The sequence below is a fragment of the Maylandia zebra genome, linkage group LG5, assembly GCF_041146795.1.
Source record: "Maylandia zebra isolate NMK-2024a linkage group LG5, Mzebra_GT3a, whole genome shotgun sequence".
NCBI classification, from domain to species: domain Eukaryota; kingdom Metazoa; phylum Chordata; class Actinopteri; order Cichliformes; family Cichlidae; genus Maylandia; species Maylandia zebra.
In genome coordinates, this window is record NC_135171.1 from 20,941,425 (window position 1) to 20,969,330 (window position 27,906).

Genomic DNA, 27,906 nt, shown 5'->3' on the forward strand with positions numbered 1-27,906 from the left:
ACTCTTCTCCACACAAACCCGAGCGGTCGACTAGTAAGGTTGTGACAAATGTAGCGAAAACACAAACAGGTTTTGTTTGGTTTTGTTTTTCTAACTGGATGTACTCCTGTTCGTGAAGACTAGAACAAGTTGAAGCAGAGGATTAAGAAAACGACAGCCGAGTAGTGGTCTAAATGGTCAGACTCGGAAGCAACGAGGGGATGTGGAACGACACAAGGACACATTTCTTCTCTATAAATACGATGGTGATGTTTATTTGATTCGACGCCAGCCTGGAGATTTGAATAAGAATGAAGGTCCTTGTGAAGAAGGTGCAGCAGGTGCTCTACGTCCTGCTGCCGTGTGTACTCCAGCTCTGCTGCGCTCAGACTCAAGGAGGTGGGTATAAACACCCGCACACACATATTCACACACGTTTATCTTTATCATTAGCCTGGGAGAGGAACGATGAATACAGTGGCGGTCCTAGGCTGTTTGGAACCCTGGGTGAACACTCCCCCCCCCACACACACACAATAATTAATGTTATCTTGTTGTATCCCTGTTGTGGTCAGTGCTATCCTCTATGTTGTTGCATGCTGGGGGCAGCAGGTTGAGGGTCACAGATACCAACAGACTAAATAAACTGATCCACAAGGCCAGTAATGTTGTGGGGATGGAGCTGGACTCTGTTAGGGTGGTGTCTGAGAGGCAGATGTTGTCCAAGATATGGATAATACCTCCCACCCATTCCATGACGTCCTGGCTACTCACAGGAGCACGCTCAGTGAGCGACTGAGTTTACCAAAAAGCGCCACTGAACGACACAGGAAATCATTCCTGCCCGTGGCCATCTCCCTGTACAATTCCTCCATCTAATACACTGTAAACACTGCAATAGTTACACCCTTTTTATACACGCTCTTTTTTACTCTGTAATATTCTTGTCATATTTTTTTTTATATTTATTTCTAATCACCAATTTTAATCCTTGATATTTAAAACTGAGTGATCTGTATACAGGGCTGGACTGGGACAAAAAATCGGCCCGGGCATTTTGACTAGAGACCGGCCCACCAGGTATTATACGAAAAAACATTAAGCCTTTGAATGAAAACGAACGCTGTTGTGACAGTGATGTACGCTGTCTTATTGGTCTATGTATGATTTCTATACGTTGTAAATCAGATAAAAACTTTGGTTGTAAGATTCAGATAATTATTTAATAAAAGCGAGATATTTTAAATGAGAATAAGAAAGAAAAGTATTTCTTTGTGCCCCTCTCCCTGTTAATTCCCTACCTGGCCCCTGGCAAAACTTTGCTAGACCCGCCCCTGCACAGTTACCAGATGTCAGCTACACAGAAAGGATCCTGGGGTTATTTGTCTCTCAGAAACAGTTCATAACTTCCCTTCAACTCATCCATGTCACCTAAAAGGTAAACCTGTTTCTCCATCACCTGTTCAGCTCTGATGATTCAATAAGGAAATCTCCTGGTTTCATCTTCATGTTTCCCTCTCACCAGATAACCAAACCGACATAATGACCAGCAGCTTTTACAGCTGTGGTTCCAGCAAACATCAGCTGATACTAGAAATTAATATGAAATAAATCTGTGGCCCTTTATTTAAGTGAACAGAGGGCTACAACTTTACAGCAAGCTGCCACCCTGGCAGATGAGTTTAAGCTGACTCATAAAGCAAGTGCTGTCGGACAGGATATCCATCTGCACTATAGCGCATCCTGGACAGGTAAGAGTGGGCCAGCTAATAAGGAAAATGCAGTTATGGTTTTAAGACCTAGGCCCAAACTGTGTTTTTTCTGTCACAAGCCTGGCCATGTGGTTGCCAATTGTGTCAAACTGGCACTCAAACAGAAAGCCCACTCAACACGAAAGGGGCCTGTTTTGAGAACAGTCAGTCGTGGCTCTCAAACTGACAAGCTTGCCAGGCCTACTAAAAGGCTAAACCTGGAGCACAGTTGCTCGGTAGCACCCCGTAATCAGTGTACGAGGCCAACTAACCCTGAGCTGCCGCTGGTTGATCCTTTCTCCGGCCCCCAAAATGGCTGATGAAGCCATCAGTGCACAGGTGTCTAGAAGCTCGTTTGTAAGCAATAACATCCACCTGGTTCCCGTTTTCTGTGAATCCAGTGTTGAGAGCTTCTTCAGTGTGTTTGAAAGCATAGCAACTGCATTACAGTGGCCTGAAGATGTGTGGGGGGTGATGTTGCTGTGTAAATTCACAGGTAAGGCTCAGGAAGCTTGCTCTGGTCTGTCTAGGCAGGACAGCCTAGTTTATGAAAAGATTAAAAGTGCCGTCCTCCAAGCCTATGAACTTGTGCCTGAGGCCTATAGGCAGAACTTTCGAGGTTTGGAGTTGGCACAGGGTCAGTCCTACCTTGACTTTGCTCGGGAGAAGGCAAAGCTTTTTGGTAGGTGGTGCTCTGCAAGCCAGGTTAACAGTTTGGGGTCGTTACGTGAGCTCATGCTTGTGGAGGATTTTAAAAACTCTGTTCCTGAGTCTATTTCTTGTTATTTAAGTGAGCAAAGGGTTTCCACTCTACAGCAGGCTGCCATACTGGCGGATGGGTTTACCCTAACTCATAAAACAAACGCGGTGGAATGTGACATCCCTTCTCACGGTAACACATCTTGGAGAGCTAGGAGGGAGCCAGCTAACAAGGCTGAAAAAGTTGTGGTTTCGAGACCCAAAACAAAGCTTTGTTTCTTCTGCCACAACCCTGGACACCTCATTGCTGACTGTTCAAAATTGAAACTCAAACGGAACGCCGACTCAAAGCAAAAAGGGCCTGCTTTGAGAAAAGTTAGTCGTGGTTCTCAAACCGACAAGGTTGCCAGGCCTAGTAAAAGGCTACACTTGGAGCATAATTGCTCAATCGTGTCATGTAGTCAGTGTGAGAGGTCACCTAACCCTGAGCTGCTGCTGGTTGACAATGTCCCAGTTCCTCAAAATGACCTGCAGGTGGACAGATCATGTATAACACCACCACTCAGACCTGTACCCCTGACTAACAAACATGCCTGTACCCGTGACCTGAGCAATCGTCTGAAAACTGTTGCAGTAAGGTCTTCTGACTGCCTGCTGTGTTCTCCACATGTGATGGCTCAAAAAAGCCCTGGCTATCACATGAGACATTGTTTTGAGGGTCTGCGGCCACCCTCAGTAAATATTTTGAACCCATTGAGATGGGGTTGGCAGCTTCCGCGGGCAATGCCTAACCGTTGCTACGCGGTTTGGTAGGTGGAAAGCCTGCATTTCGTCCTGACACGGCTATGGACTCACTTTTGGTTATTGTGATTTGACAAACCATGGGTTTGCATTTATGGGAGGGGGTGTTACGGCCCTAGCCTCTCTCTCTCTCCTGAGGGTGCCTGTGTGGGCGTGTCCCACTACCTCCCCTGCCTGAGATGCCACCTTTCCCTCCTGTACAGCTGACTCCCATCAGCAATTAAGGGTATTTAAGCCCAGAGCAGGGTGAGCTCTGGGCCAGAGTGCCATTTTGTGTGGGTCCAGCTAGTGAGCTGAGTGTCTTGTGGTGTTTCCAGCTAGTGAGCTGAGTGTCTTGTGGTGTTTCCAGCTAGTGAGCTGAGTGTCTTGTGGTGTTTCCAGCTAGTGAGCTGAGTGTCTTGTGGTGTTTCCAGCTAGTGAGCTGAGTGTCTTGTGGTGTTTCCAGCTAGTGAGCTGAGTGTCTTGTGGTGTTTCCAGCTAGTGAGCTGAGTGTCTTGTGGTGTTTCCAGCTAGTGAGCTGCGCTTTCCTTTTGACTTTTTGCCTTACTGACCGACGCCTGAGTTTTGTTTGTTTCTTTTATGGTGATAACGGCTTGTCCGTCTCTTTTAGTTGAATTACTTCAATAAAACTGTTTTATTTAACTGTTTTGCCTCCCTGACTCCTTTTTCTGACCCGGTCACTTTTGTTACTTCCCCCTCCCCGCCTAGACCCCTCAGGGGAACGTAACACAAGCTACATTGTAGCCACAGCTACCCTGGGGCGCACTGACAGAGGCGAATAATAATGGATTGGAGTTATATAGCGCTTTTCAAGGCACCCAAAGCGCTTTACAATGCCACTATTCATTCACTCTCACATTCACACACTGGTGGAGGCAAGCTACGGTTGTAGCCACAGCTGCCCTGGGGCAGACTGACAGAAGCCAGGCTGCCATATCGCGCCATCGGCCCCTCTGGCCAACACCAGTAGGCGGTAGGGTAAATTTATTATATTATATTACATTATATCCTCTTTCACATTAGAGCCACAACAGGACCCACTAGAACATGGGAACAAGTAAAGGTGAAATATAAGAATATTCTACAGAATGGTACTATTTATCACTAATATTGCTTTTAGTCTCTTGAAAAGAGACCCTGAAATAATCTGTTTGTTTGTTTATCAGAATCAGAAACTTTATTGTCATTGTCACGAGAACAACGAAATGAAGAATGGTCCCCGATCATTGCATCATCCCTGGCAATATCAAAATATAAATAAAACAATAAAATTCAATAAATAAAATAGATGGAATACTTAAAATACTAATAAGATGTAACAGTAAAACATTCACATACATTCCCACACACATGCTATAACAGCAACCAAGAAAAGGGCAGAGCACAAAAAGACAGGTGGTGGTCCTGCACCCCCTCGTCAACAAGTTGGTTAAGTAAATAATACCCTCACGGGAAAATCGATATCTCTCTATGAGCACACTGTCGCGCTGAGCTAAAGGATCCTGTCTATCCCGCAATATACGCTGAATTCTGAAAACTCTCCTTATCAATCTTGCACCTTCCGCAATGGGTGGCTCGCGTAAACGGACAGGACATGGCTGCGACAGACTTCCCAAATCCACCTTCGCTTTTATAGCCGTGGTCTCTCATCTTGATTACACGAAGTAATTTACTATTACTACTCTAAAATATGAATTACATCTGAAATAATCAAATACATGAAATAGAATGATTAATAGTACATTTCCCTTTTTTTAGGAAATGGCCTGTATGTATCTGTATGAAATCAATAAAAGAATCAAATACTGCATTATCTTTAGTTACATTGATAATATTTATTTATGGAAAAACAGTGGTGGAATACGCTGTTGCTTTCGTATAAATGAAGCGGACATACCTGAGTGGCCGCGATCTAATCCTGTTTACATAAAGTAAACCTGCTCCCGAGCAGGTTTACGCTTACAGCTCTGTTGCTATGACAGCAAGTCCCGGATGAGCTTCGGAGAACCGAACGATCAAAGATCACGCGAAATCGTCAACAATCTAATCCAGCTAACTTACTTAGCGAGGTACGAAGAACGGGCCCCTGGTTATTAAATGCCGCTCCAGCCAGCCAGAGAATCCCCCGTCGCCCCGCCCCTCTCCTCCCTGTGCCGCAAGCAGCAGGCACACCTCGCAAACTGAGGGCGCCCTTACTCCCACCGATCGGTGCCTATGACATCCCCAAAATGCGCTGGCATGATGTTTTCTTTTCTTTTCTTTCCTTTTTTTTCGTCCTTTTTTTTTTTTTTGGCCGATGCCCGTGATGCTGCCCCCACCACGATGCCGCCCTGGGCAACCGCCCATGTCGCCCTTATCAAAAATCACTACTGTCTGTGGGGTTTTTTTTTTATAGTTTAAAAACGGCTCTTAAACTTGCAAGTTGATCTTTAAAATCAAGCCAGAAAGGTGTGAACAGATGCCTAGATACAGATATCCAAGAAACCAAGTAGCTGTGTGGTGTCTGTTTGTCAAACTGAAGGCTTCCACTTTCTTTTCTGATAGGAGCCAGTTTGGTCTATCTGAAGGTAGTGGCACGCAGCGCTGGCACTACGGTTTCATAAGTTAGTGTTTTGGGATTGTACCCTGTAACCAGATTGTAGACTGTAACCAGTGTTGAGGTCATTACCCAAAAAAAAGTAATGTATCGAACAATTTCACCTGAAACTCATTGACACATACACACACCAGTTAGCTATGTAAACCTATAGGCTAGAGTCAAACACACCAACACAGTGAGGAGACAGCCCAAAGCCACCCCAGAGTGATCTCCACAGCCACACAAACAGCCACATTTCTAAATATGTTTCTTTAATTGACAGAACATCTCTCTGCTGTGCTAACGTGAATGGAAAGTGTTTATTTTTAGCTCATTAATTAAACTGTTAAAACTGAACATGATAAACTAGGTAACGCAGTGTGCTGGAGGTTGTGGGAAATGGCTCGCTGTATACTGACGTGGATAGCCTTTTAAAAATCAGATGATTAATGAATTCGCTTTTTTTTTAAAAAAATCTAAGAACCTTTGCTTTTCGCAGTGACCGTTTGTGACGGCACCAAGAACTTTCTGAGCACGATGGGAAATTCAGAAATCATGTACAACTTGATGAAGACGAGGTACAATAACTGCGACATTGTGATAGGAAACCTCGAGATCACCATGATGGGCCACACCAGAGACTTCAACTTTCTGGAGGTGAGGTTGCAAACATTACGAACAACAAACCAAGAGAGAGTTTGACTACCATTTTCTCCAGCTAAACAAAAACAAAGCTGAGGTAATAGTCTTTGGCGCCAAAGAAAAATGATTACAGGTCACCAGAGAACTTCAATCTATACATCTAAAAACCACAAACCAGGCGAGAAATTTGGGTGTAGTGATGGATGCAGACCCAAACTTAGAAAAACACATTAAGACAATAACAAAATCAGCTTACTATCACCTCAAGAATATTTCAAGGATAAAAGATCTGATGTCTCAACAGGACCTGGAAAAACTAGTCCATGCATTCATCTTTAGTAGGCTTGATTACTGTAACAGCATCTTTACAGGTCTACCTAAAAAAACCAGTCAGACAACTACAGCTCATTTAGAACTCTGCTGCTCGAGTCCTCACTAAGACCAAAAAAGTGGACCACATCAGTCCAGCTCTGAGGTCTTTACACTGGCTGCCTGTCCGTCAGAGCATAGACTTTAAAGTTCTGATGCTGGCCTATAAAGCTCTGAATGGTTTAGGACCAAAATACATCAATGACCTCCTGACCCAGTATGAACCTTCCAGATCCCTCAGGTCATCTGGATCCGGTTTTTTATCAGTTCCCAGAGTCAGAACCAGACACGGAGAAGCTGCATTCAGCTTTTATGCTCCTTATATCTGGAACAAACTCCCAGAAAGCCTCAGATCAGCTGAAACACTCAGTTTATTTAAATCCAGGTTGAAGACTCACCTATTCTCAGCTGCATTTGAATAAAACACCAAATCCACACGTTTAAGCTTAAATTTCAAAACTTATATTTTAACTACTGATTTTATCTACTGTTCTGATTTTATCTGTTTTGATTTTATATACAGTTTTGTTTGTTTGTTTGTTTGTTTGTTTGTTTGTTAATTAGTTTGTTTGTTTGCTTGTTTTAATCAATTTTAAATCATGCTTTTTATTTGGTTTTGTTTCTAATGTCTCTGTAAAGCACTTTGAATCACCTTGTTGTTGAATTGTGCTATACAAATAAACTTGCCTTGGCTTGCCTTACCATTATTCCTTTCACTGCAAAGGTGTCACCGACAAGATGAGTAAGGATGTGAATCAACCATTTTCATTCGCCCAGGAGAACACAGAAAGTCAAAACATGTTGTGTTTGATCGCTCTCTGTAATGGATTTTGTCTCAAATCCAGAATGAGCTCATTTATGCCCCCACCCCTTTTGTGCTAGTCATGCCACTGAAGTCAGTGACTAACTCAGTAAGCAAACACGCCCCTGCTGATTTGTGACCCTGATAACAATTTGATTGAGCAGAAGAATTGACAAACTGCATTTTTCTCTTCCTTGTTCTTTTCTTTTGCCTTGCAGTCTATCAAGGAGGTGACAGGGTACATCCTTTTTGCTATCAATGAGTTCAGCCGCCTCCCACTGCACCACCTGCGCATCATCAGAGGCAGCACACTGTATGAGGACCAGTATGCCTTGGCTGTCATGGTCAACTATCAGAGGGATGGGGAGCATGGCCTTCAAGAACTGGGCCTGACTCACCTCACAGGTACACAGAGAGTCACTCATTTGATGTATAGAGTGTGTTTAACATGTGGGAGGCTGGATTGGAGCAGATAAGAGGTCAAGTTGGATGTGGCACTCTTACTGTTGGAGCTCCCACATCTACACAGTTCAGCCACACCTTTAGAATACCGGTTGTTGAAACGCAGCAGTGTGTGTGTTTGTGCCCGTGTGTGTGCTTGTGTGTATAGAAGTGATAGGAAGTCCCTGGAATGTACCATGTGCTCAACCGCTCAACTGCCAGTGTAACATGAGCTCCAGCACATGATACGTTTGCTGTGTAGTAAACAGAGAATGGCAGAGTTTGTTAGGATGAGGCACAGGCCTGTTCGGGCTTGCTTTCCTAACTGTACTGCCCCATTTACACCTATGTGTACCTTCTACAGAGATCCTCAGGGGAGGAGTGAAGATCATCCGGAATAAGTATCTGAGCTACGCCCCGCAGGTGAATTGGCTGGACATAGTGAAGGATGGAACAGCCCAAATTGTGATAGAGGACAATGGGCCTGAAAGTGAGTGCACTGGGTTGTAACTACACACATAGATATATCTGCATCTTGTTTTTAGGAGCCAGAAGTGAATCCGTTTGAGCCGACAGGTTAGAATCTTAAGCTAATACTAGCAAGCTTAATGTTAATGTGCATCCATAGACTGATGCATTGCATTACCCAGACACAAATACCTGCTAATTGTACTAACATACAAATAAAATAGTAGAATTTCACTCCACAAAATGATGCAATTAACCACACAGAAAACACCCAAAAACCTCCTTAAAAGGTGCAAACACGACAAACATGGTAAAGTGGACCATCTGAGGTGACACCTAGCAGACACGTGGTGGTCTAGCAGCCCCTGGTCTCAAACTTCAAAGCCTTAAAACAATTTAAACATGTGAGTCATTAAAAAAAATAAGCACAGAAGGTCAAATTAGTTCTAAAGACAGAAACCATTTTTTGTTTAAGTCTGTAAACATGTTTACACTGGCGAAATGTCTTATTGGAGTTAACTCGCACTTGGATTCACCCTCAACTGGCCATTAGAGGAACTGCAGGCTTCATTTTTCAGCGCTGCAAGTTGCATCTTGTAACTTGTAGAGGTTTCATTTTTTTCTTCTGCTGAACTTTGGATTTAAAACAAAAAACAAAATCTGAACTTTTCCTTTAATTTAAGACTTTTGTTCTGGTTTTGTATTAAAATGCGGAAACTAATGAGAGTTTTTTTTTTTTTTATCTCAGAGCCTTGTCACAAAGCCTGTGGAGACGTGCCATGCTGGGGTCCAGGAAATGACACATGCCAGATCTGTGAGTCATATCAAGCACCTTTATCTTTAATGTCTTGATTTTCCACGCACTGGTTACCTTGTGAGATGTCTCACACATGAATCATGGCTGCTGCCAGAGTTGTTCATTTACATTGCACATTGTTAATAATATACGTAACTTCAAAGTTAAAAGTTTAATATGCATCTACAGTACAGTTTTAGTTTCACGCCAGGTTTTTACAAGCGTCGACTCTCTTACAGTGACAAAAACCGTGTGCGCCCCTCAGTGTAGTGGCCGCTGCTTTGGTAGAAACCCGAGCGAGTGCTGCCACGTTGAGTGTGCTGGAGGTTGCACTGGGCCCAAGGATACAGACTGCTTTGTGAGTCCAAGTCTTCCACAGGCTTTAATGAGAAGATATTTTCACATGTTGCAGTACAGAAAACGCAGATGTAAAAATAAAACGTTCCTCTGTTATAAATTGCATTTTGCAGGCCTGCAGGAACTTCAACAACTCGGGCTCCTGCGTGCCTCAGTGCCCACAAACTGTGATCTACAACAGGCTTACATATAGAATGGAGCCCAACCCCAATGCCAAGTACCAGTACGGCTCTATTTGTGTGACCCAATGCCCCAGTGAGTCCCACACATGACAATATTCACATAAACTCAGAATTTATACATAGTTTCTTCCTGTAAGATTGCTGTTTTTACATATTTTTAATCATTGTTATGACTGCGCTGTTCAGCTTTCTTCACAGTGTTTACTGAAGGCTTAACGCAGTCACTGACGATCATTTATGCATTTATTCTCATGCGTTTTCTGTTTTTTTTAATAGAAAACGTTGTGGTGGATGGCAGTTCATGTGTGAGCAACTGCCCATCTAATAAAATGGAAGTGGAGAAAAATGGTGTGAAAACATGTGAGCCCTGCAAAGGCCTCTGCCCTAAAGGTATTTCATGCAGATCGAACTCAAGCTCTCTCTACAGATACCTTACAGCTTTGCTGTTATTAACTGTTTCCTTCTCATCTTTTGATTTTTTCCCAGTTTGCCATGGCACAAGCTGGACTGATTCAAACAGCGAAACGGTCGATGCTCGCAACATAGAAAGTTTCATAAACTGCACTAAGATCCAGGGAAGTCTTAACTTCCTGGTGACGGGAATAGAAGGGTAAAAAAAACTTTCTTTCATAAAACGCAGCAAAGATTTAAAAAAATATTCTCTAGATCAACCTGCACTTTTTTGACGTTTTTGCAACATGCTTTTCCTTTTACTTACTTATTTCATTTTGGCTCAGTGATGCCTACAACAAGGTACCACCCCTTGATCCAGAAAAACTGAAAATCTTCAACACGGTGGAGGAGATTACAGGTGTGTGTATGTTGTGGGGTTGTGCTTTTTTTTTAGACCGTCACTTAGACTGCTTTTATCTTTTTATGTTATTTAATGCCATTTGCAGTCTGGTTGAGGCTTCTGAAAAACAATCTCTCTGTTTTCAGACTTCCTCAACATCCAGTCGTGGCCTGCAAGCATGTCTGACCTGTCAGTCTTCTCCAACCTCCAAACAATTCAGGGAAGAAAACTTTACAAGTGAGAAACAGTTTTTTTGTTTTTGTCTTTTCTGCATTGTTATGCAGACAGAGTATTTGCTGGAATATAAAAGTAATTTTGTTTTTATTTTCTTTGTTATTTCTAATTTTTATCCTATCTTGTTATCCTGTTTAGAGGAGTGGTTAGTAAAAGGTACAGTAAAGATTTCACATGCTCACATCTCTCTATCTCCTCTTAGAGCCTACAAATGTTCTGTCCGAATCCGTGGTGTTGGTATTTTTCAGTATGATTTTTTCAGGGGTAATTCAGCACTGGGATTGTTTGGTTAAGCTGGCCGTGGGCACAACTTTTTAAAGCTGGGAGAGGCAGCATGTTTTTGACATCAATTTGACAAAGAAAAAGCTCTTTTCAGGCTGGTCTCAAGCTTCAGTAAATGAGAGGAAAGCAAGATGGGGTACATCAGAGTACTTTTACCTAGGTTTAAATCCCGTCTGAAACCAAAAGCACTAAAGCATTAAAAACAAACCGCCTTCTCAGCTTTAATGAGTTCACATATAACTAAAGAATTTACCAAAGTAGATTCTACAAAATTGATACCGCAGTATCAGTTTTGTTGTAGTATTTCCATACTACATACTACATGATGCATGAAAATACTGAAGATTAAACATGAATATGTTTGTTGGCTGTTTGTCTTTTTAAGTACACGGGTTATGCAATTTGAAAAACATGACATTCAGACACCGAATCACTGAATTCATATTGTGTCTAAAAGGTATCAAAATGAATAGATGGTGACAAACTTCTCAAAGAAAACACACTGTGAAAGATTATATTACATCATTAAATGTGATCAGTAAGAACAACAAGAAACACAAAGTGCCACACTGCTGGATTTTGTGCAAATACAGCTAAAGTGCATTAATTGTGTTTGTAAACCTTAAAAAATAATGTCTGACATCATGTTCTTGAAAACTGCTAAACCTAAAAGAAATATGGCTTTCAATATTCACTTTGATTTTGTGGTATTTTAAACAAAATTGGAACATTTTCATCCACTTTCTGACCTTTATTTACTTCCTGCTGTTCTACAGGAGCTATGCACTCCTGGTGGTTAAGATCAATTCTCTGACCTCGCTGGGGTTGCGCTCGCTACAAAACATAAATGATGGTGCCGTGTACATTAAAGGAAACAAGAATCTCTGCTATCATGATACTGTCAACTGGACACGGCTTTTAGGCTCCCGTCCACAGAAACGTTCAAAGCTCTTAGTCATGGCCAACAACCAAAAGAAGGGTGAATGTGGTGAGTGGGGGCGGACCATTTAAAACTTGCAAGACGTGATTGTGAACAATGGCTCTTCTCATAACATCGTTTCTGTTTTGGTTGCGTCCTTAGTTAAAGAGAAGCATGTGTGTCACCCGCTGTGCTCCTCTGATGGCTGCTGGGGTCCGGGTCCAGACCAGTGTGTCAGCTGAAAGAAATACAGCAGGGGAGGAACCTGTGTACCAGACTGCATGTTCTTAACTGGGTCAGTATTCACAAAATGACGTATAAAGCGATTATTAATATAAAGCTTTAACGGTGTAACATGTATGCAGGTTGTTAGAGAGTGAATGACAAGAAGGAGTGGTATTAAAGAAACAAGCAGTGATTTAGAGAATTGATATTTTCTGATGGTTTCAAAAAGAATTTACATTTTAAAGCACAAATACTCGCACCCTGTTTGAAGTGCCACATTGCAAATAGATTATGTGCAAATACAGATAAAGTACATGCTTAATCGTATCCACCGTGCTCTCTGTGCACAAATCAGCAGGGGAGACAAATTGAATAACTGATTCAAATGCATTGCCGCGCAATTCTAGTGTGTTATAAACAATTTTCCCTCTAAACTGCGCGCGTGCAGTCTCTGCGCACAGAAATATGCGTTGCGCACAAAAAAAAAATCTAACCTGAATTGAAATTAAAATTAAAATGTTAACAATTTTTGTTTTGCAGTGTTAGTCAGTAAGTGACTGGCTGCTCCTGTATGGGATTAGAACGATGCCAACCTTATCCCGTAGTTCAGCCAATAATGCGATTCACATTTGTATATACGCAGCTAATCAACGTCGTTGACAGGCTATGACAGCGTCCTTGTGTGCGGACACCGGTAGCAAAGCGACGTGGCTGATGTGGAGTGAAGCCACGTTAATGACAACGTGTACAACCATTGGAGATGTGAGCAGGACAGACGGCACAAATGACGGAAAAGTGTGGACTTTATACCAGTTTTTAAATTGTGTTGATAAGCCACGTAAAACCAGACTTATGATAAAAATATATGTAATGTTTGGTTTTCTTCCTGAATACTATCGTTGTTTATATTTACTGCAGGAAGAAACGGTAAAAACAGCGTTTTATAAAGAAAACCTCGAAAGCACTCTCCGCCTGTGAGTGAAAAAACAAAACAGGAAAAAAAACCCCACCCTTTCCTATTGGTCGAACAATGTACCATGTCGACCAATCAAAAAATGATATGGCAACCTGGCATTTAGTTGTTTAGGAAAGGGTGGCGGTGTTTTGAGACGTGAGAGATTCGCGATGTTTAGCGCAAATCTTGTGTAGTTAGTGTGCAGCGACTGCTGAATGTTACAGGTGTTACAGGAGTGATACATCTCCTGTTGTCAGGCCTGCAGGTATCAAGCTGTTGTTCTTCTTTATCTCATAGTGGACAGAAATGTTTTTTTGGAGTGGCACAAATAATTTGTGTGGCATCAAATTTGATGCAGAACACCTGATTGTTCTGTAAATAGTTTAAAATGTTTATTTTAACAAAAAAAAAAAACCCCGCCTTGGCTGCATTTTTAGGTAAACGGCTGCAAAAAACATATTGCATGACTCAGTTACTTTTTTGAAGAAGTAACTATATAATTAATTGCCCAACATTGGTCATTATATTGTTCTGAAGGCAGGACTGTGATGCAGTTTTCTGCCTCGCCATTAGAGGGCGCGGCCGTTTTGTGAGTAATGTTTTGACTGGGATGAAAAATGGTGTTCATGGAGGCGGTGTGAATCACAAGTTATGCTCGGGAGCAGTTTATGTGGGTTCATTGAGAGTGTGCGTCCATAAGACTGGTGAGTTTCAGGATATTTCTTGTGTAAGAAGGATAGCCTGTATGTTTATCACTCTGGACATCCTTTGTTTGTACATTTTCTATACATTTTCTTATTTTCTATAAGTTATCGCTAAGCTAAGCGCGCTAAGCTAAGCAAAGTTCGCCTAGGCCATACTGAGTTCGGTTTCAGTTGGTGATTTGTTATGTGTATTTGCCTTCTTTAGTTGGCATCATAAGTGAGTGGGGCACAAGAGTTAAGTGATGGAAAGATGTTTATTTTCTTTGTTGCCAAATATGGTTCAGACTATAAGTAAAAGCCGCCAGCTTAGTAGTAGGGCCTATAAGACAAGTATGTGGCTGTAATATATTATATTGTGATTATTGTTGTCTATAATTTGATTGTAATTTGTGTTCTGTTTTTCCATTCTGTTTGTAGAACCACACACACACACACATATACCCACGCCCACGCTAAATCTGCCATTAAAGAGTTGAACAATCATCCCCTGTCCTCATTATTTTCTGGAGGGTCATAGTGGCACTTGACCTGTGCACACCCTGCAATCACCACCGTAGAACTGAACCTCATATCAGAAATCATCATAACAAAATTGGTCCTTCGAGCCGGATCAGGTGATTACAGAGTGAAGATGGATTATGACCCCCAGAGAGCAGGTGCACGTCCATGGAGGGCTGTGCGACCTCCAGGATGGATGACTCAGTATGAAGGCTACACACTGCCACAACTGCTACATTGGAGCAACAGCAGACTAGAGAAGGATACGCCAAGATGACGCCCCTCACCCAGACTCCTGGTTCTATTGGAGCTGCAGGACAGACCCCAGTGTCATCCAGCATCCCTCAGGAGTTCATGAACATTGTGCAGCAACTGCAGGAGGACAACAGGCAACTTCAGCTGATGGTAGGAGACATGAGGAGGCAGATGGACCGTAATGTCACCACGTTGGAACCAACCTGCTTACGTTCTGCCCAGCAACCAGGGGGCTACATTTCAGCTGATGACACTTGGGTCTCCACACCTCTAACTACACAGCCTTTTCCCCTGAGACCAGAGCAGCACAATATATCCTACACACAGGATGCAGCTGAAGAATGGCCAGTACCACCACCTCCAGTTTTTCTCCCGAGAGATCATTCTGATCTACCAGAGGTACAGTCTTTTCCACCTCCACGGCTACCAGCCATTGCACAAGAGCATAGCCAACGCTTACAAGAGCTACAGTTACAGCAACCCTCAGCCACTGAAGCTCCTGACTTTCAGCCTTGTGCACCACAGTCCACCCCCTTATCTCGATCACTAGCTGGACCTAGTTTCGACGCGAACATGCTCCCCCCAGAACAAGTGTTGGCTCCCACTACAGCTGTAGCTGTAAAGGAGAAGACCTACAGAGGACCATCGCCCTCCATCCCAGAGTTCACGAAGGGTGATCCCAGGCAGTTTGCTAGATTAAGGCTTGCCCTAGACAATATTCTCCCCTTTGATGCAACCGAGAGGTTCAAATATCAGGTCTTATGTGACCACCTTAAGTTTGAGGAAGCTCTTTTAATTGCTGACTCCTACAGTAACTCACCTCACCCCTACTCTGACACGATGGCCTCGCTCACTAAACATTACCGTCAGCCGCACCAGCTGTCACTGCAGAGGATAGCAAAGCTTATGGATGAGCCCAGCATCCGCCCAGGTGACACAACTGGATTCAGAAGGTTTGCACTGAGAGTCCGTGCTCTGGTCGGCATGTTAGAGCAACTTGGGGAAGATGGACACATAGAGCTGCAATGCGGGTCTCATGTTGCTAGACTGACACGAAAGCTACCCCAAGACCTACGTGCTGCTTTCCGCCGCTACCTTTACCCACAGAAAGATGGAATACCATCATTGAGAGACTTTGCAGAGTGGCTGGAGTATGAGCTGGTCATTCAAGAGGGCGGAGATCACACAGAGAAGGTAGAGGAGAGCTCGAGAGACAGGAGCAGCATGAAAAGAGATAAAAGAGCCACCAAAAGGACTACCACCGTGCTGCACGGTGCAACACACAACACTGCCCCCCAAAGGTCCTCAGCCACAACCCCTTACACTTCTGAGGTCCAAGACAAGCCCACAGCTTATTGTCCATATTGTAATAACACTCTGCACTTCCTAGATCAATGTGTCAACTTCAAGATGCTGACTAAGGAGCAGAAATCAACTTGGATTAAGTCCAACAATCGCTGCTGGTGTTGTGGGCGGCACCACCAGGCCGCTCAGTGTCGACTTAAAATGCAGTGTAAGGCATGCAGGGGAAAACACCTAGAGGCCCTCCATGAAGTGAATCTCAGACCTGCTGCACCCAATCCACCAATGGAACACGTCGCTGTGCTTCTGAAGATAACCAAAGTGCTCCTGCAGAACGGTGAGCACACCCTGGAGACATTCGCCATATTGGATGATGGATCTGAGAGGACGATCCTTCTCCCTGAGGCCACTCAAAGACTGCAGTTACAGGGCATGGCAGAGAGTCTTACTCTACGTATGGTGAGACAAGGATTGAGAACCTTGCATGGTGCATCAGTGACAGTCAAAGTCTCCCCTGCCAGCCAACCATCCAGAACATTCACCATTGAGAGAACCTTCACAGCTGATGACCTAGGCTTGGCTGAGCATTCATACCCCGTGAAAGCACTTCAACAGAAATATAGACACTTGAGAAGGCTTCCCTTGCAGCCCTTCACAAATGCCCAGCCACTCCTTCTGATCGGCTCTGACTGTCCTCACCTAGTAACGCCCATCAAACCTGTGCGCCTAGGCTTACCTGGAGGACCAGCTGCAGTCAAGACTAGACTTGGTTGGGTACTACAGGGACCAATTGTTAACTTGTTATTTTCTGTTTTATCGCGAGAGTACTGTTGCCCGCGAAGTGTTGTTGTTGTGGTGGGTATAAAAAATGGCGGAACGAATAAAGCGCTGTGAATGAGAGTACGACGTCGTGTCTTTTGAGTTAACATTGGTAGCAGAGGATGGTTTCCAATTACAAAGTACCACCAAAGCTTGATGAAGCCAGGCCATACGAATGCTGGAAGAATGAAGTCAATATCTGGAGACGAGTTACGGAGCTGGATAAAAAGAAACAGTCACTCGCGGTGGCGCTGGGGCTCGAGGGAAGAGCCAGAGAAACGGCCATGGAGATACCCGCGGAAGATTTGGACAAAGATGACGGTATGGAAATACTACTTGCAAAACTTGACGCGGTGTTTCAGAGAGAAGAGAAAGACCGCGCTTATGAAGCCTACTCGTGTTTTGACTCCATTGCAAAGAACCACAGCATGTCGATGGCAGACTACATTATAGACTTTGAACAGCGTTATAACCGGATGAAAAAGTACAACATGACGCTGCCTGACGCTGTGCTAGCATTTAAGCTTCTAGATACAGCTTGTCTTGATGAGAAAAGTCGACAGCATGCACTGACAGCGTGCACGGACTTAACGTTTGCGTCTATGAAGTCTGCACTGAAACGGATTTTCGGAGGGAAAGTAACCGGAGTTTTCAGCGGAATTCAACTGAACCAAGAAGCAGTTTTCCTTACGGAACAAAAAGGTCCCAAATACAAACGAAACAACGGTACTTCGTCGCGGAGTGGACAGCAACAACCACTACAAGGTACCAACCCAGTTGACAAGTTTGGCAAGCGAACAAGATGTGCTATTTGTCAGAGCACTTACCACTGGGCGAAAGACTGTCCTCATTGTAATGGTGACCAAGTAAAGCTAACTGAAGATGGGAAAGTGGAGGAGTGTAACATTACTTTGTACACTAAAGCCTCAATGACAGACTCTGAAATCTTCCTGACTGAGGCACTGGGGTCAGCCATTATTGATACTGCATGTACACGTACAGTTTGTGGTCAGAAGTGGCTAGATAGTTACATGCGTGACCTCAGCCAAGGCCAAGTAAACAAGCTGTTGCAATCAGAAACCCCCAGCTCCAGACCATTTCGCTTTGGGGATGGTATTGTAGTGTATTCCAGCAGAAAAGTGAAACTTCCAGCCAAAATTGGACAAACAAAATGTGACATTGAAAGTGAAGTAGTTCCTGTTGACATTCCACTACTACTGAGCAAAACGTCTCTCAAGAAAGCAGGGACTGTTCTAGACATGGAGAATGACAGTGTTGTCATGTTCAAGCAGCCTGTTCCCCTAGAGCTCACTAGTTCGGGACACTATTGTGTGGACATTAGAGATGAAAATACTACAGAAAGCTGCAATGAAAATGAAGTTCTCATGGTAACTGCTGAAATGTCTACAAAAGAGAAACAGAAAGTCCTTGTGAAACTTCATAAGCAGTTTGGTCATGCATCTGCAGAGAGGTTATTGAGGCTCATCCAAAGCTCTGGCAATACAGATAAACAATGTGCAGTTATTCTACAAGAGATAGTTCGTGACTGTGACATTTGTCAGAAATATTGCAAAACCAAGCCGAGACCTGCTGTTGGTCTACCCCTGGCTTCTGAGTATAATGAGACAGTAGCGATGGATCTACATGAGCTGGAGCCCAATGTGTGGTACCTTCACATCATCGACCACTTCACACGCTTCAGTGCCGGCAGCATCGTAAAGACAAAGAAAGCTGCAGAGATCGTCAACTCCTTCATTCACACCTGGATAAGCATTCACGGTGCCCCCAGACGGCTCTACACAGACAACGACGGAGAGTTCAACAACACAGACATTCGGGACATGGCTGAAAACTTCAACATTGAGGTAAAAACAACGGCGGGGTATAGTCCCTGGAGCAACGGACTACTGGAGAGACATAACATGACACTTACAGAAATCCTCCTGAAGGTAAAAAAGGAATGAGGATGTGACTGGCACACTGCGCTAGACTGGGCCCTTATGGCCAAAAACAGTATGCTTCATGTACATGGTTATAGTCCACATCAACTTGTGTTTGGCCAAAACCCCAACCTTCCTTCTGTGTTGATGGATAAGCCACCTGCCTTAGAGGGCACAACTGTAAGTGCAAGAGTAGCTGAACATATCTCAGCATTACATGCTTCCAGGAAAGCATTTACTGAGGCAGAGTGTTCAGAAAGGATCAGGAGAGCACTACGCAAACAACTTGGGCCTACAGATTACAAATATGAGGCAGGAGATAAAGTATACTACAAACGAGTCGACTGTACAGAGTGGAAGGGTCCAGGTGTAGTTATTGGGCAGGATGGAACTGTTGTATTTGTAAGACATGGGGGGACTCTTGTAAGAGTACACCAGTCAAGATTGACTAAAGTGGATTCACAGACTGGAGATAAACAAATACCACACAGTACTACTGATGATGACAACAAAGACGCAGTTGAAAATGATGACACTGACACACCCGATGGTGAACAGAGTATTAGTGAGGAAGAAGACATCACTATTGACAGAGAAACTAACACTATTGACAGAGAAACTAACACTACAGAAAACATGTCTGTCACACAAACTGCAAATGAGCCCTCTACACCCACTGATCATGTCTCTGCAAATGTAAAGTTAAGATAAGGACAGCTGATTGCTTTTACCAACAGAGACAACGGTGTTCAACACACAGCCAGAGTGCTAGGCAGAGCGGGAAAAGCAAAAGGGCAATACAAAAACTGGTACAATGTGCAATATCTTGAGCATGATGGTAGTGAAGGTGAAAAGAAAGCTGTAGACATGTCACTTGTTGATGGTCTTTGCACTGAAGCTGAAAACAGAGATGCAGATGTACTCACAACAAAAGATATTTCCTTTGATTCTGCTAAGCAGCAGGAGATTGAGAGCTGGCAAAGTAATGGTGTGTTTGATGAAGTGAAAGACCTGGGTCAAAAATGTGTGTCTACTAAATGGGTCTGTACACTCAAAGAAACTACTAATGGTGTTGTCCCAAAGGCTCGACTTGTGACACGGGGGTTTGAAGAGGTAAATACTAAAGAACTACAGAAAGACTCTCCAACATGTGCGTCTGAGTCCCTCAGACTGGTGCTAGCTGTGATATGTCAAAACAAGTGGAGAGTAAATTCAATGGACATTAAATCTGCCTTCTTGCAGGGAATGGAACTGTCAAGAGACATCTATCTTCATCCCCCACCTGAAGCTGGCAAGGACAATGTTCTATGGAAACTGAAAAAGTGTGTTTATGGACTTGCAGATGCTTCACTTTATTGGTACAATAAGGTCAAAGACATTATGCTCAAAACTGGTGGTAAAATATCACAGGTTGATCCTGCAGTGTTCTATTGGCAGAATGAACAATCTGAGGTTACAGGAGTGCTTGCATGTCACGTTGATGATTTCCTTTGGGCTGGTTCAAGTCACTTTGCAACTCATATCATTCCTGTACTGAGATCTACCTTCCTTGTGGGCCGTGAAGAACATGACAGCTTTTCTTATGTTGGTATGGACATTTGTACAGTTAATGATGTAATAGAGGTGCATCAACAACTTTACATTGACAACCTACAACCGGTTCAGTTACAAGCAGCACGGGCTGTACAGAGGGAGGCTTCCTTAAGTGAAACAGAACGTGAGCAACTCAGGTCAAAAATAGGACAGATTTTGTGGGTTGCCAAACAAACAAGGCCTGATGTTATGTTTGACACATGTAGCCTTGGATCTAATATCAAAGATGCAACTGTACAGTCCATTCATGAAGTGAACAAAGTTATCCGTAAACTTAAGGCAGAGAAAGTGACTCTTAAGTTTCGGCACTTGGGTAACAGTGAGGATCTGGCATTGGTTGTTTTCAGTGATGCTTCATTTGGCAACCTTCCTGATGGCGGTACTCAAGGAGGGGCATTAATCGTCCTTATGGGTAAAGGAGGAAAGTTTTGTTCTCTTTTCTGGCAGTCTAAAAAAATCAGGCGCGTGGTCAGAAGTACACTGGCAGGAGAAACTCTTGCCATGTCAGATGGAATAGACAGTGCTGTCTTCCTGGCAACACTTTTTTCTGAGCTTACAACTGGTAACACTGGTCTAAACGCTCTTCCTTTGATCTGTGTAACTGATAATCATTCCTTGTTTGATGCACTCAAGTCTACTAAGCAGGTTACAGAGAAGAGACTGAGGCTAGAAATGAGCAGCATTAAAGAGCTCATACAAGCCAAGAAAATCAGACAGGTTTGTTGGTCAGATTCAAAATCTCAACTTGCTGATTGTCTGACAAAAAAGGGAGTTTCACCTTTAACCCTTCTAAAGGCGCTAGATGAAGGACTCTGGATACTGTAATCCTTTGTCTACAAAGTTGTCTTTGCATTCAAATGTACCATTGTTTATTGTGTGCAATGATAGTATGCTTTAAGTAAAGCAAAGCACTTTTGAAATGTTTTTTTTGTTTATATAAATATATACATATATGTATACAAATGTTTACAGGGGTGTGTTTATACTTTTATTTAATTTTTTTTTAAGAAAGAGGGAGATTGTTAACTTGTTATTTTCTGTTTTATCGCGAGAGTACTGTTGCCCGCGAAGTGTTGTTGTTGTGGTGGGTATAAAAAATGGCGGAACGAATAAAGCACTGTGAATGAGAATACGACGTCATGTCTTTTGAGTTAACACCAATCCCCTCCCTTAAGCACTATGCTCAACCGCGACAGTGCCTCTTCCTCTCAACTGCCTCTCCTCAATCAGAGCTTCATAGTCAAGTAGATAGGCTTTGGCATCTCGACACTCTCCCATATCGGAGTGAGAAACTAGTGACACGTCTCGGAGGGAAGAGCAAGCTATGAGGGTTTTGGAGGCAAAGATGACAAGACTGAATGTCGAGGGAGTAAACAGATATTCAACTCCCCTTCTGCGTGTCAGTGATATGCCTACACTCCGGAGCCACCTGAAGCAGTACTCCCCAATCTACGTGGCACGGAGAAGTGCCTCAGTCGAGACCCAGAGAAGACTAAAGCTTATCAAGCGAAGATTACAAAGTTGATAGCAGCAGGCTATGTCAGAGAAATCAGTGAAGAGGAAATGAGGGCCTCCAAAGAATCATGGTTCATCCCCCACCACATGGTGACACACAACGGAAAGAACCGTGTGGTGTTTAATTGCTCATTCACCTATAGCAGGGGTCTGCAACCTTTAACACCCAAAGAGCCACTTGGACCTGGTTTCCACGCAAAAGAAAACACTGGGAGCCGCAAATACTTTTTGAAACTGTATATATTATTTTGTTTTTTTACCTTTATGCTTTGTGTGAACAACTAAAGTAAGTAAGTAAAGTTTATTTATCAAGCGCTTTTCACAGACAGGCAGTTACAAAGCGCTGTACACAAATATTAAAATAAACAATACAATCAATAGACATTATACACAATGTAAAAGATCAAATGTAAATAATGTAAAGAATATAAAATACGTAGATCAACAAAAGGCTTGTTTGAACAGAAAAGTTTTTAACTGCTTTTTAAAAGAATCCACAGATCAACTAAGGTGTGTTGCTTATGAAATCCATGAAGTGCTACAGAGAAAATTACATTTTATTCATGTAATTAACACATTTTGAACTCATAAAGAAATATAACAAAAGGAAAGACACCCAGCTGAACTAAAATGATCCATGTAGCAAACAAAAACTGTTGTGAGCCGCCACCCTTATATCGCCTTTGGGCTTTTGGAGCCTTGATCTGACTTTTAAAAAATAATTGGAAAAAAAAGCACAATGCTGCTAAAACAAATAGATATTTGCAAAATTCTGCCTAAATATGTATTTTACCTGGTTAATGTGTGTGGCGGGGCGTGGTCTGCAGTGCCGCTGTATGGGAGTCGGACGCACCTCAGCGGCACCCGCAATCACGTCTCGCCACCTTAAAGTCTGTGCTCTCTCTGCTGTTGTGTTGTCAGGCTGTGAGCTGCAAAGCTACAGCTGGCTGTATGCGTACAGCAACCGTGTGTGAAAAGTGGTCAATAAAGAGATGCTGAAAAGAGTGTTCATGCAAACATTGTCGGGTCTGCCGTGGTATGTTTACAATGGGACTTCTGGTCCCAAACCTCTGTGCGCAGCGTCTGCAAATTGGGGCTGTACGAAGTCACTTTCATCTTCACGCAGGACTGTAAGCTGTCATCTGTGAGGCGTGAGCGGTGTTTGTTTTTAACATAGTTCACGGTGGAGAACAGCTGCCGACATAATATGGATCCGAAGATCCATATTTGGCCTACCTGGGGTCGAAAGTCTCGATAAATGCATGCCGTTTCAGCGGGTACACCGGCTTCCGCGAGTGTGACGCTTATTTTGAGCGATGAAAAAAACAAGATATAATTTTATTTTTATATTTCAAAATCACAACAATCTTCCAATTTAGAACTACAAGTTAAAAAAAGAACTAAACATAAAAAAAAAAACACTTCAGCTAAATACTTCTAATTTAATTTCCCAAACCACCCGGAGCCGCAAAATAAAGACTAAAGAGCCGCATGCGGCTCCGGAGCTGCGGGTTGCCGACCCCTGACCTATAGGGGTCAGAACCTCAACGAGCTGCTTTTACCAGGCCCGAACCTGGGGGCCTCTCTTCTTGGTGTGCTGCTACGCTTCAGAGAATGCTCCATCGCAGTTAGCAGTGACATCAAGGGGATGTTCCACCAGGTGAGGCTACTGCCCGATGACCGGCCACTACTACGTTTCATCTGGCGCGATCTGCAAAGAGACACCCATCCCAAGGTGTAGAATGGCAGGTGCTCCCCTTTGGGACAACATGCTCACCATGCTGTGCAATTTATGCACTCCAGCGACACGTCCATGACCACAGTGACCAGGGAGATGACGTGCGTGACTCCATTGAGAAGAATTTTTATGTTGACAACTGGTTACAGAGCTTCTCTTCTCCAGATGTGGCAACAAAGGTTGTGGACAAACTACGGTCACTATTATAGGAGGGAGGATTTGAGCTAAGACAGTGGGCCAGCAGCACCCCAGATCTCATCAGCCATCTACCAAAGGAAATAAGATCGGAGAGCAGCGTACAGTGGCTGAATCAAACTGATATGGACCCTCAAGAATCTGCTCTAGGTCTGCGCTGGATGTGCTGCTCTGACACTCTGCACTACAATGCAGTTGGAGAGGAATCCTCCTACCATGAGAAACCTCTACCGGGTTCTGGCGAGTCAGTATGACCCACTAGGGTTTCTCGTCCCCTTCACAACGAGGGCGAGTACTAGTCCAGCAGTTGTGGGACAAAAAGCGTGAGTGGGATGACCCCCTGTTACCAAGTGACCTGCTCTGCATGGAACGAATGGGAAGGTGAGCTGCAACATCTGGACAACATCAGTCTACAACGTTGTTATGTGAGCCCAGAGCTGGACAAATCCTACAGTAGACGTGAGTTGCACATCTTCTGCGATGCATCTCCACAGGCATATGGAAGTGTTGCCTACCTACGGACGGAAGATGCTGCTGGAAAGGTGGAAGTTGCTTTCCTGACTGCCTGCTCTAGGGTGGCTCCTAAACGGCAGATCTCCATGCCACTTTTGGAACTATGTGCAGCCTTGACTGGAGCTCAACTCGCTAGCCTGCTGACCAAAGAACTCACCCTACCACTATGCAGAGTGGTGTTATGGACAGACTCCACCACTGTCCTAACATGGATCCAGTCAGAGTCCTGTCATTTCAAGGTGTTCGTTGGAACTCGGATAGCTGAGATCCAGGAACTGACAGACAGACAGTCTTGGCGTTATGTGACAACATGTGACAATCTGGCAGATGATCTAACTAGGGGTAAAAGGCTACAAGACCTCACAGTCCAGTCCCGTTGGGCATGTGGGCCCCTGTTTCTGCATCTACATCGAGACCAGTGGCCAGAGCACCCAGCCACACCATGTACAGACTTTGCTGAGGAGCAGCGTAAACCAATAACTTGCTTAGCTGTGTCTACTGCCTGATGCACAGCAGTTTACCAGTTTTAGCGAGCTTTTGGAAGAAACAGCCAGGTGCCTTCACGGGGCAGCTGGTGACAATCTCACATCAGAGAACTACAAGGAGGCTGAGCTTATTCTGCTGAGAGCTCCTCAGTTGTATTGGACCCTAAACATCCAGTCACCAGACTACTCATCCGACAGGCTGACAGTGATTTGAAACACCCAGGAGCAGAGAGATTGTTTGCAGATTTGAGAAGGAAATACTGGATTCTTCGCGGCCATGAAGTCATAAGAAGTGAACAGCGCTCCTGCCCTGAGTGCTAAAAATGGAGCCAAAGATGGCTGACCTTCCCCTTGCACGCCTACGATTACATCAGCCAGCCTTCTTCTCAACAGGCATCGGCTGCTTTGGGCCACTGCAGGTGAAGGTTGGTCGGTGTTGTGAAATCTGTTTATGTTGTCCTAGTAAGGCTACCATGAGGGCAGCCACTAGAGGTCGCTAGGAGACCGGTGTGTATATGTGTTTTCCAGAAATTGGTGTAGCCACGTACTCTGCTGCTACAATTCAATAAAAAGCGGTTCGTGCTTGAGAACCCTGCGTCTTATTGCCTCCGAACATGACAGTCGGAGAAATGAAAAACGCTGGGGCCTGCTCTTCAAATGCTTGACTACTCGTGCCATTCATATTGAGGTGCTGTCTAGCATCAACACCGACTCATTTCTAATAGCATTAAGAAGATTTGTCTCTCGTCGTGGGAAACCAGCTGAGATACTGACATCCTCTGTTTGTACATTTTCTATAAGCTAAGTTATCGCTAAGCTAAGCGGGCTTAGCTAAGCTAAGTTCGCCTAGGCCAAACTGAGTTTGGTTTGAGTTGGTGATTTGATATGTGTATTTGCCTTCTTTAGTTGGCATCATAAGTGAGTGGGGCGCAAGAGTTAAGTGATGGAAAGATGTTTATTTTCTTTGTTGCCAAATATGGTTCAGACTATAAGTAAAAGCCGCCAGCTTAGTAGTAGGGCCTATAAGACAAGTATGTGGCTGTAATATGTTATATGGTGATTATTGTTGTCTATAATTTGATTGTAATTTGTGTTCTGTTTTTCCATTCTGTTTGTAGAACCACACACACATACCCAAACCCACGCTAAATCTGCCATTAAAGAGCTGAACGATCATCCCCTGTCCTCGTTATTTTCTGGAGGGTCATAGTGGCACTTGACCTGTGCACACCCTGCGATCACCACCGTAGAATTGAACCTCATATCAGAAATCATCATAACAATATACTGTATTTTGCAGACAGAGAGTTACAGGACTCTCTCCCAGACCACAGACTCATACTCATAATACAAGTCAGAGCTTTATAAAAAAAAGAAAAAAGAAAGTTGTGTTTTCAAAATTGGAGTTCAAGTTATTTTTACTTCCAATAGTGTTAACATACTACACTACGGAGCCCCGCAAGGGACATGGGAGAAAAATAAATTAAGATAAACTTTTGCGAGTTTGTTTTGCGAGATCTCGCAAAAGTTCATCTTAATTTTTGGTCATGAACAAGATTTTTTTTTAAATTTTCATTGTAAGTGGGCTAAAGCAGTTAATTAAAAGTAGTCTAACATAAATGTAAATGCTGTAATTTGATTATTTTAATAAACCATGTAATGGTTGGATGGATTCGATGCTGGCATGACCACAGTGCTCACGTCTGCTGTTGCTCACAGTGGTCCAAAGGATCGCTCAGGGAGTTTGCGTGTTCGCTCAGACACATGAAAAATTAGAGGGAACATTGGTTATAAGTGGAGATCAAGAGTGATTACTGTGTATAGGTCTATACATTGTTAAGGAAAATCCTGAGCACTGGCCCTAAGATGTGACTAATGTCTGCTGTAAGTCTTTGAACTTGAATAGAAACTAGCAGAGGGAGTTTGCTACTAAGTCAAGGGAGTGTCTGCCCTGTCACCCTGAGTGTAAGGTCCAGGAGGAGAAGGAGACGTACACAGGCCCGGTATGTTTGACATAAAACTTCTAGAAGGGAAAAAAAAAAGAACTGGAATAGGGCTTCTGCTGCCACCTAGCGGCCTTACAAAAAATGGCTGTCCACCATAATGCCACTCGCCTTCAACTCTTGCAAAAACCTTTCCGATTTTATTCACCCTTTTTTTTTTGTCTGCAGGGAGCAAATAAATGTCTAGTTTGTGCCAGCCTGAAGGATGGCCCACACTGTGTCTCCATGTGTCCTGAGGGTGTTATGGGGCAGGAGGGAACCATCTTTAAATATCCAGACAAGGAGGGCAACTGTAAACCTTGCCACAACAACTGTACCCAGAGGTAAGTACAAGTGGAATGATGTAGTTAGACACACACAATTTGCTTCTTTAAACTGAACTGAACTTTAAACTGTATGTTGATTTTGTAGTTTGCAGAAATTCACAAACCACCAACTTTCCGAACAGCAGACGGGATTGCGGCGTCGCCACTGATACCAGCAGAATCCGCAGACTCCTGTCAATGAAACGATTCCTTTGTGCCACACATGGGTACTGCTGCCACTCATATACCAGTCACAGTGCAACACGCTGTGCATCCGCCCTACCAACTTATCAGCACATATCCAGCATCTGTTGTAACCATGAGTTAGATCCTTTGATTTTTGTGGCCTTATATTCCGATTGATTTCCTCTCACAGAGTTTGGTTTCATACTTACCAGTAAAGAATGATTTATTCCTTATTGCCCTCTAACGGCAGGTTTCGCACCACAGCTCACTATGGTAAGGCAAAGATTTCGTCGTATAATGTGTTCTTTTGATTTTTGCCTGTATACTTGATTCATATTTGGTGGTAGATTTCTTCAGTTCTCTTTGGGGTTTAAATGAACTTTGATGTAGACTGTGTCTGTGAAACAATCAGTGCAGAGAAATAAAAGATTCTGATGATTCATTCTGTACCGTTATAGTTACACAAGTAGATTTAAAAAAAAATGTTGAAGACCATGTTTCAATGCTGAATGCATGGAGACATCTGTATGTGATGTAAGAAACCAAAATCCTGCTGTATTACGAATAAACCCATTTTCTGAA

The 27,906-nt window shown here is 43.5% G+C and overlaps 1 protein-coding gene across 2 annotated transcripts; it reads left to right on the forward strand.

Moving 5' to 3' along the window:
• Nucleotides 1–4: 4 nt before the first annotated feature.
• Nucleotides 5–27,906, forward strand: LOC106675270 (receptor tyrosine-protein kinase erbB-3). Of its 2 annotated transcripts, XM_024802455.2 has the most exons (16): nucleotides 5–378; nucleotides 6,308–6,465; nucleotides 7,840–8,026; nucleotides 8,427–8,552; nucleotides 9,279–9,344; nucleotides 9,566–9,684; nucleotides 9,797–9,938; nucleotides 10,142–10,255; nucleotides 10,352–10,475; nucleotides 10,603–10,676; nucleotides 10,805–10,895; nucleotides 11,031–11,048; nucleotides 11,951–12,162; nucleotides 12,256–12,388; nucleotides 27,002–27,156; nucleotides 27,245–27,906. In XM_024802455.2, the coding sequence occupies exons 1-14, from the start codon at nucleotides 291–293 to the stop codon at nucleotides 12,333–12,335; spliced, it is 1,599 nt and encodes a 532-aa protein (XP_024658223.2). In that variant the 5' UTR covers nucleotides 5–290; the 3' UTR covers nucleotides 12,336–12,388; nucleotides 27,002–27,156; nucleotides 27,245–27,906. The 2 variants fall into 2 exon arrangements, with proteins under 2 accessions (XP_024658223.2, XP_076740104.1); XM_076883989.1 differs by lacking the exons at nucleotides 27,002–27,156; nucleotides 27,245–27,906 and adding an exon at nucleotides 14,395–14,483.

Coding starts and splice junctions, on each gene's coding strand:
- LOC106675270 (XM_024802455.2), top strand. CDS start 291: ATGAAGGTCCTTGTGAAGAAGGTGCAGCAGGTGCTCTACGTCCTGCTG. Junction 9,939..10,141: donor TTGTGTGACCCAATGCCCCA/GTGAGTCCCACA, acceptor TTTTTTTAATAG/AAAACGTTGTGGTGGATGGC. Junction 12,163..12,255: donor CCAAAAGAAGGGTGAATGTG/GTGAGTGGGGGC, acceptor TTGCGTCCTTAG/TTAAAGAGAAGCATGTGTGT.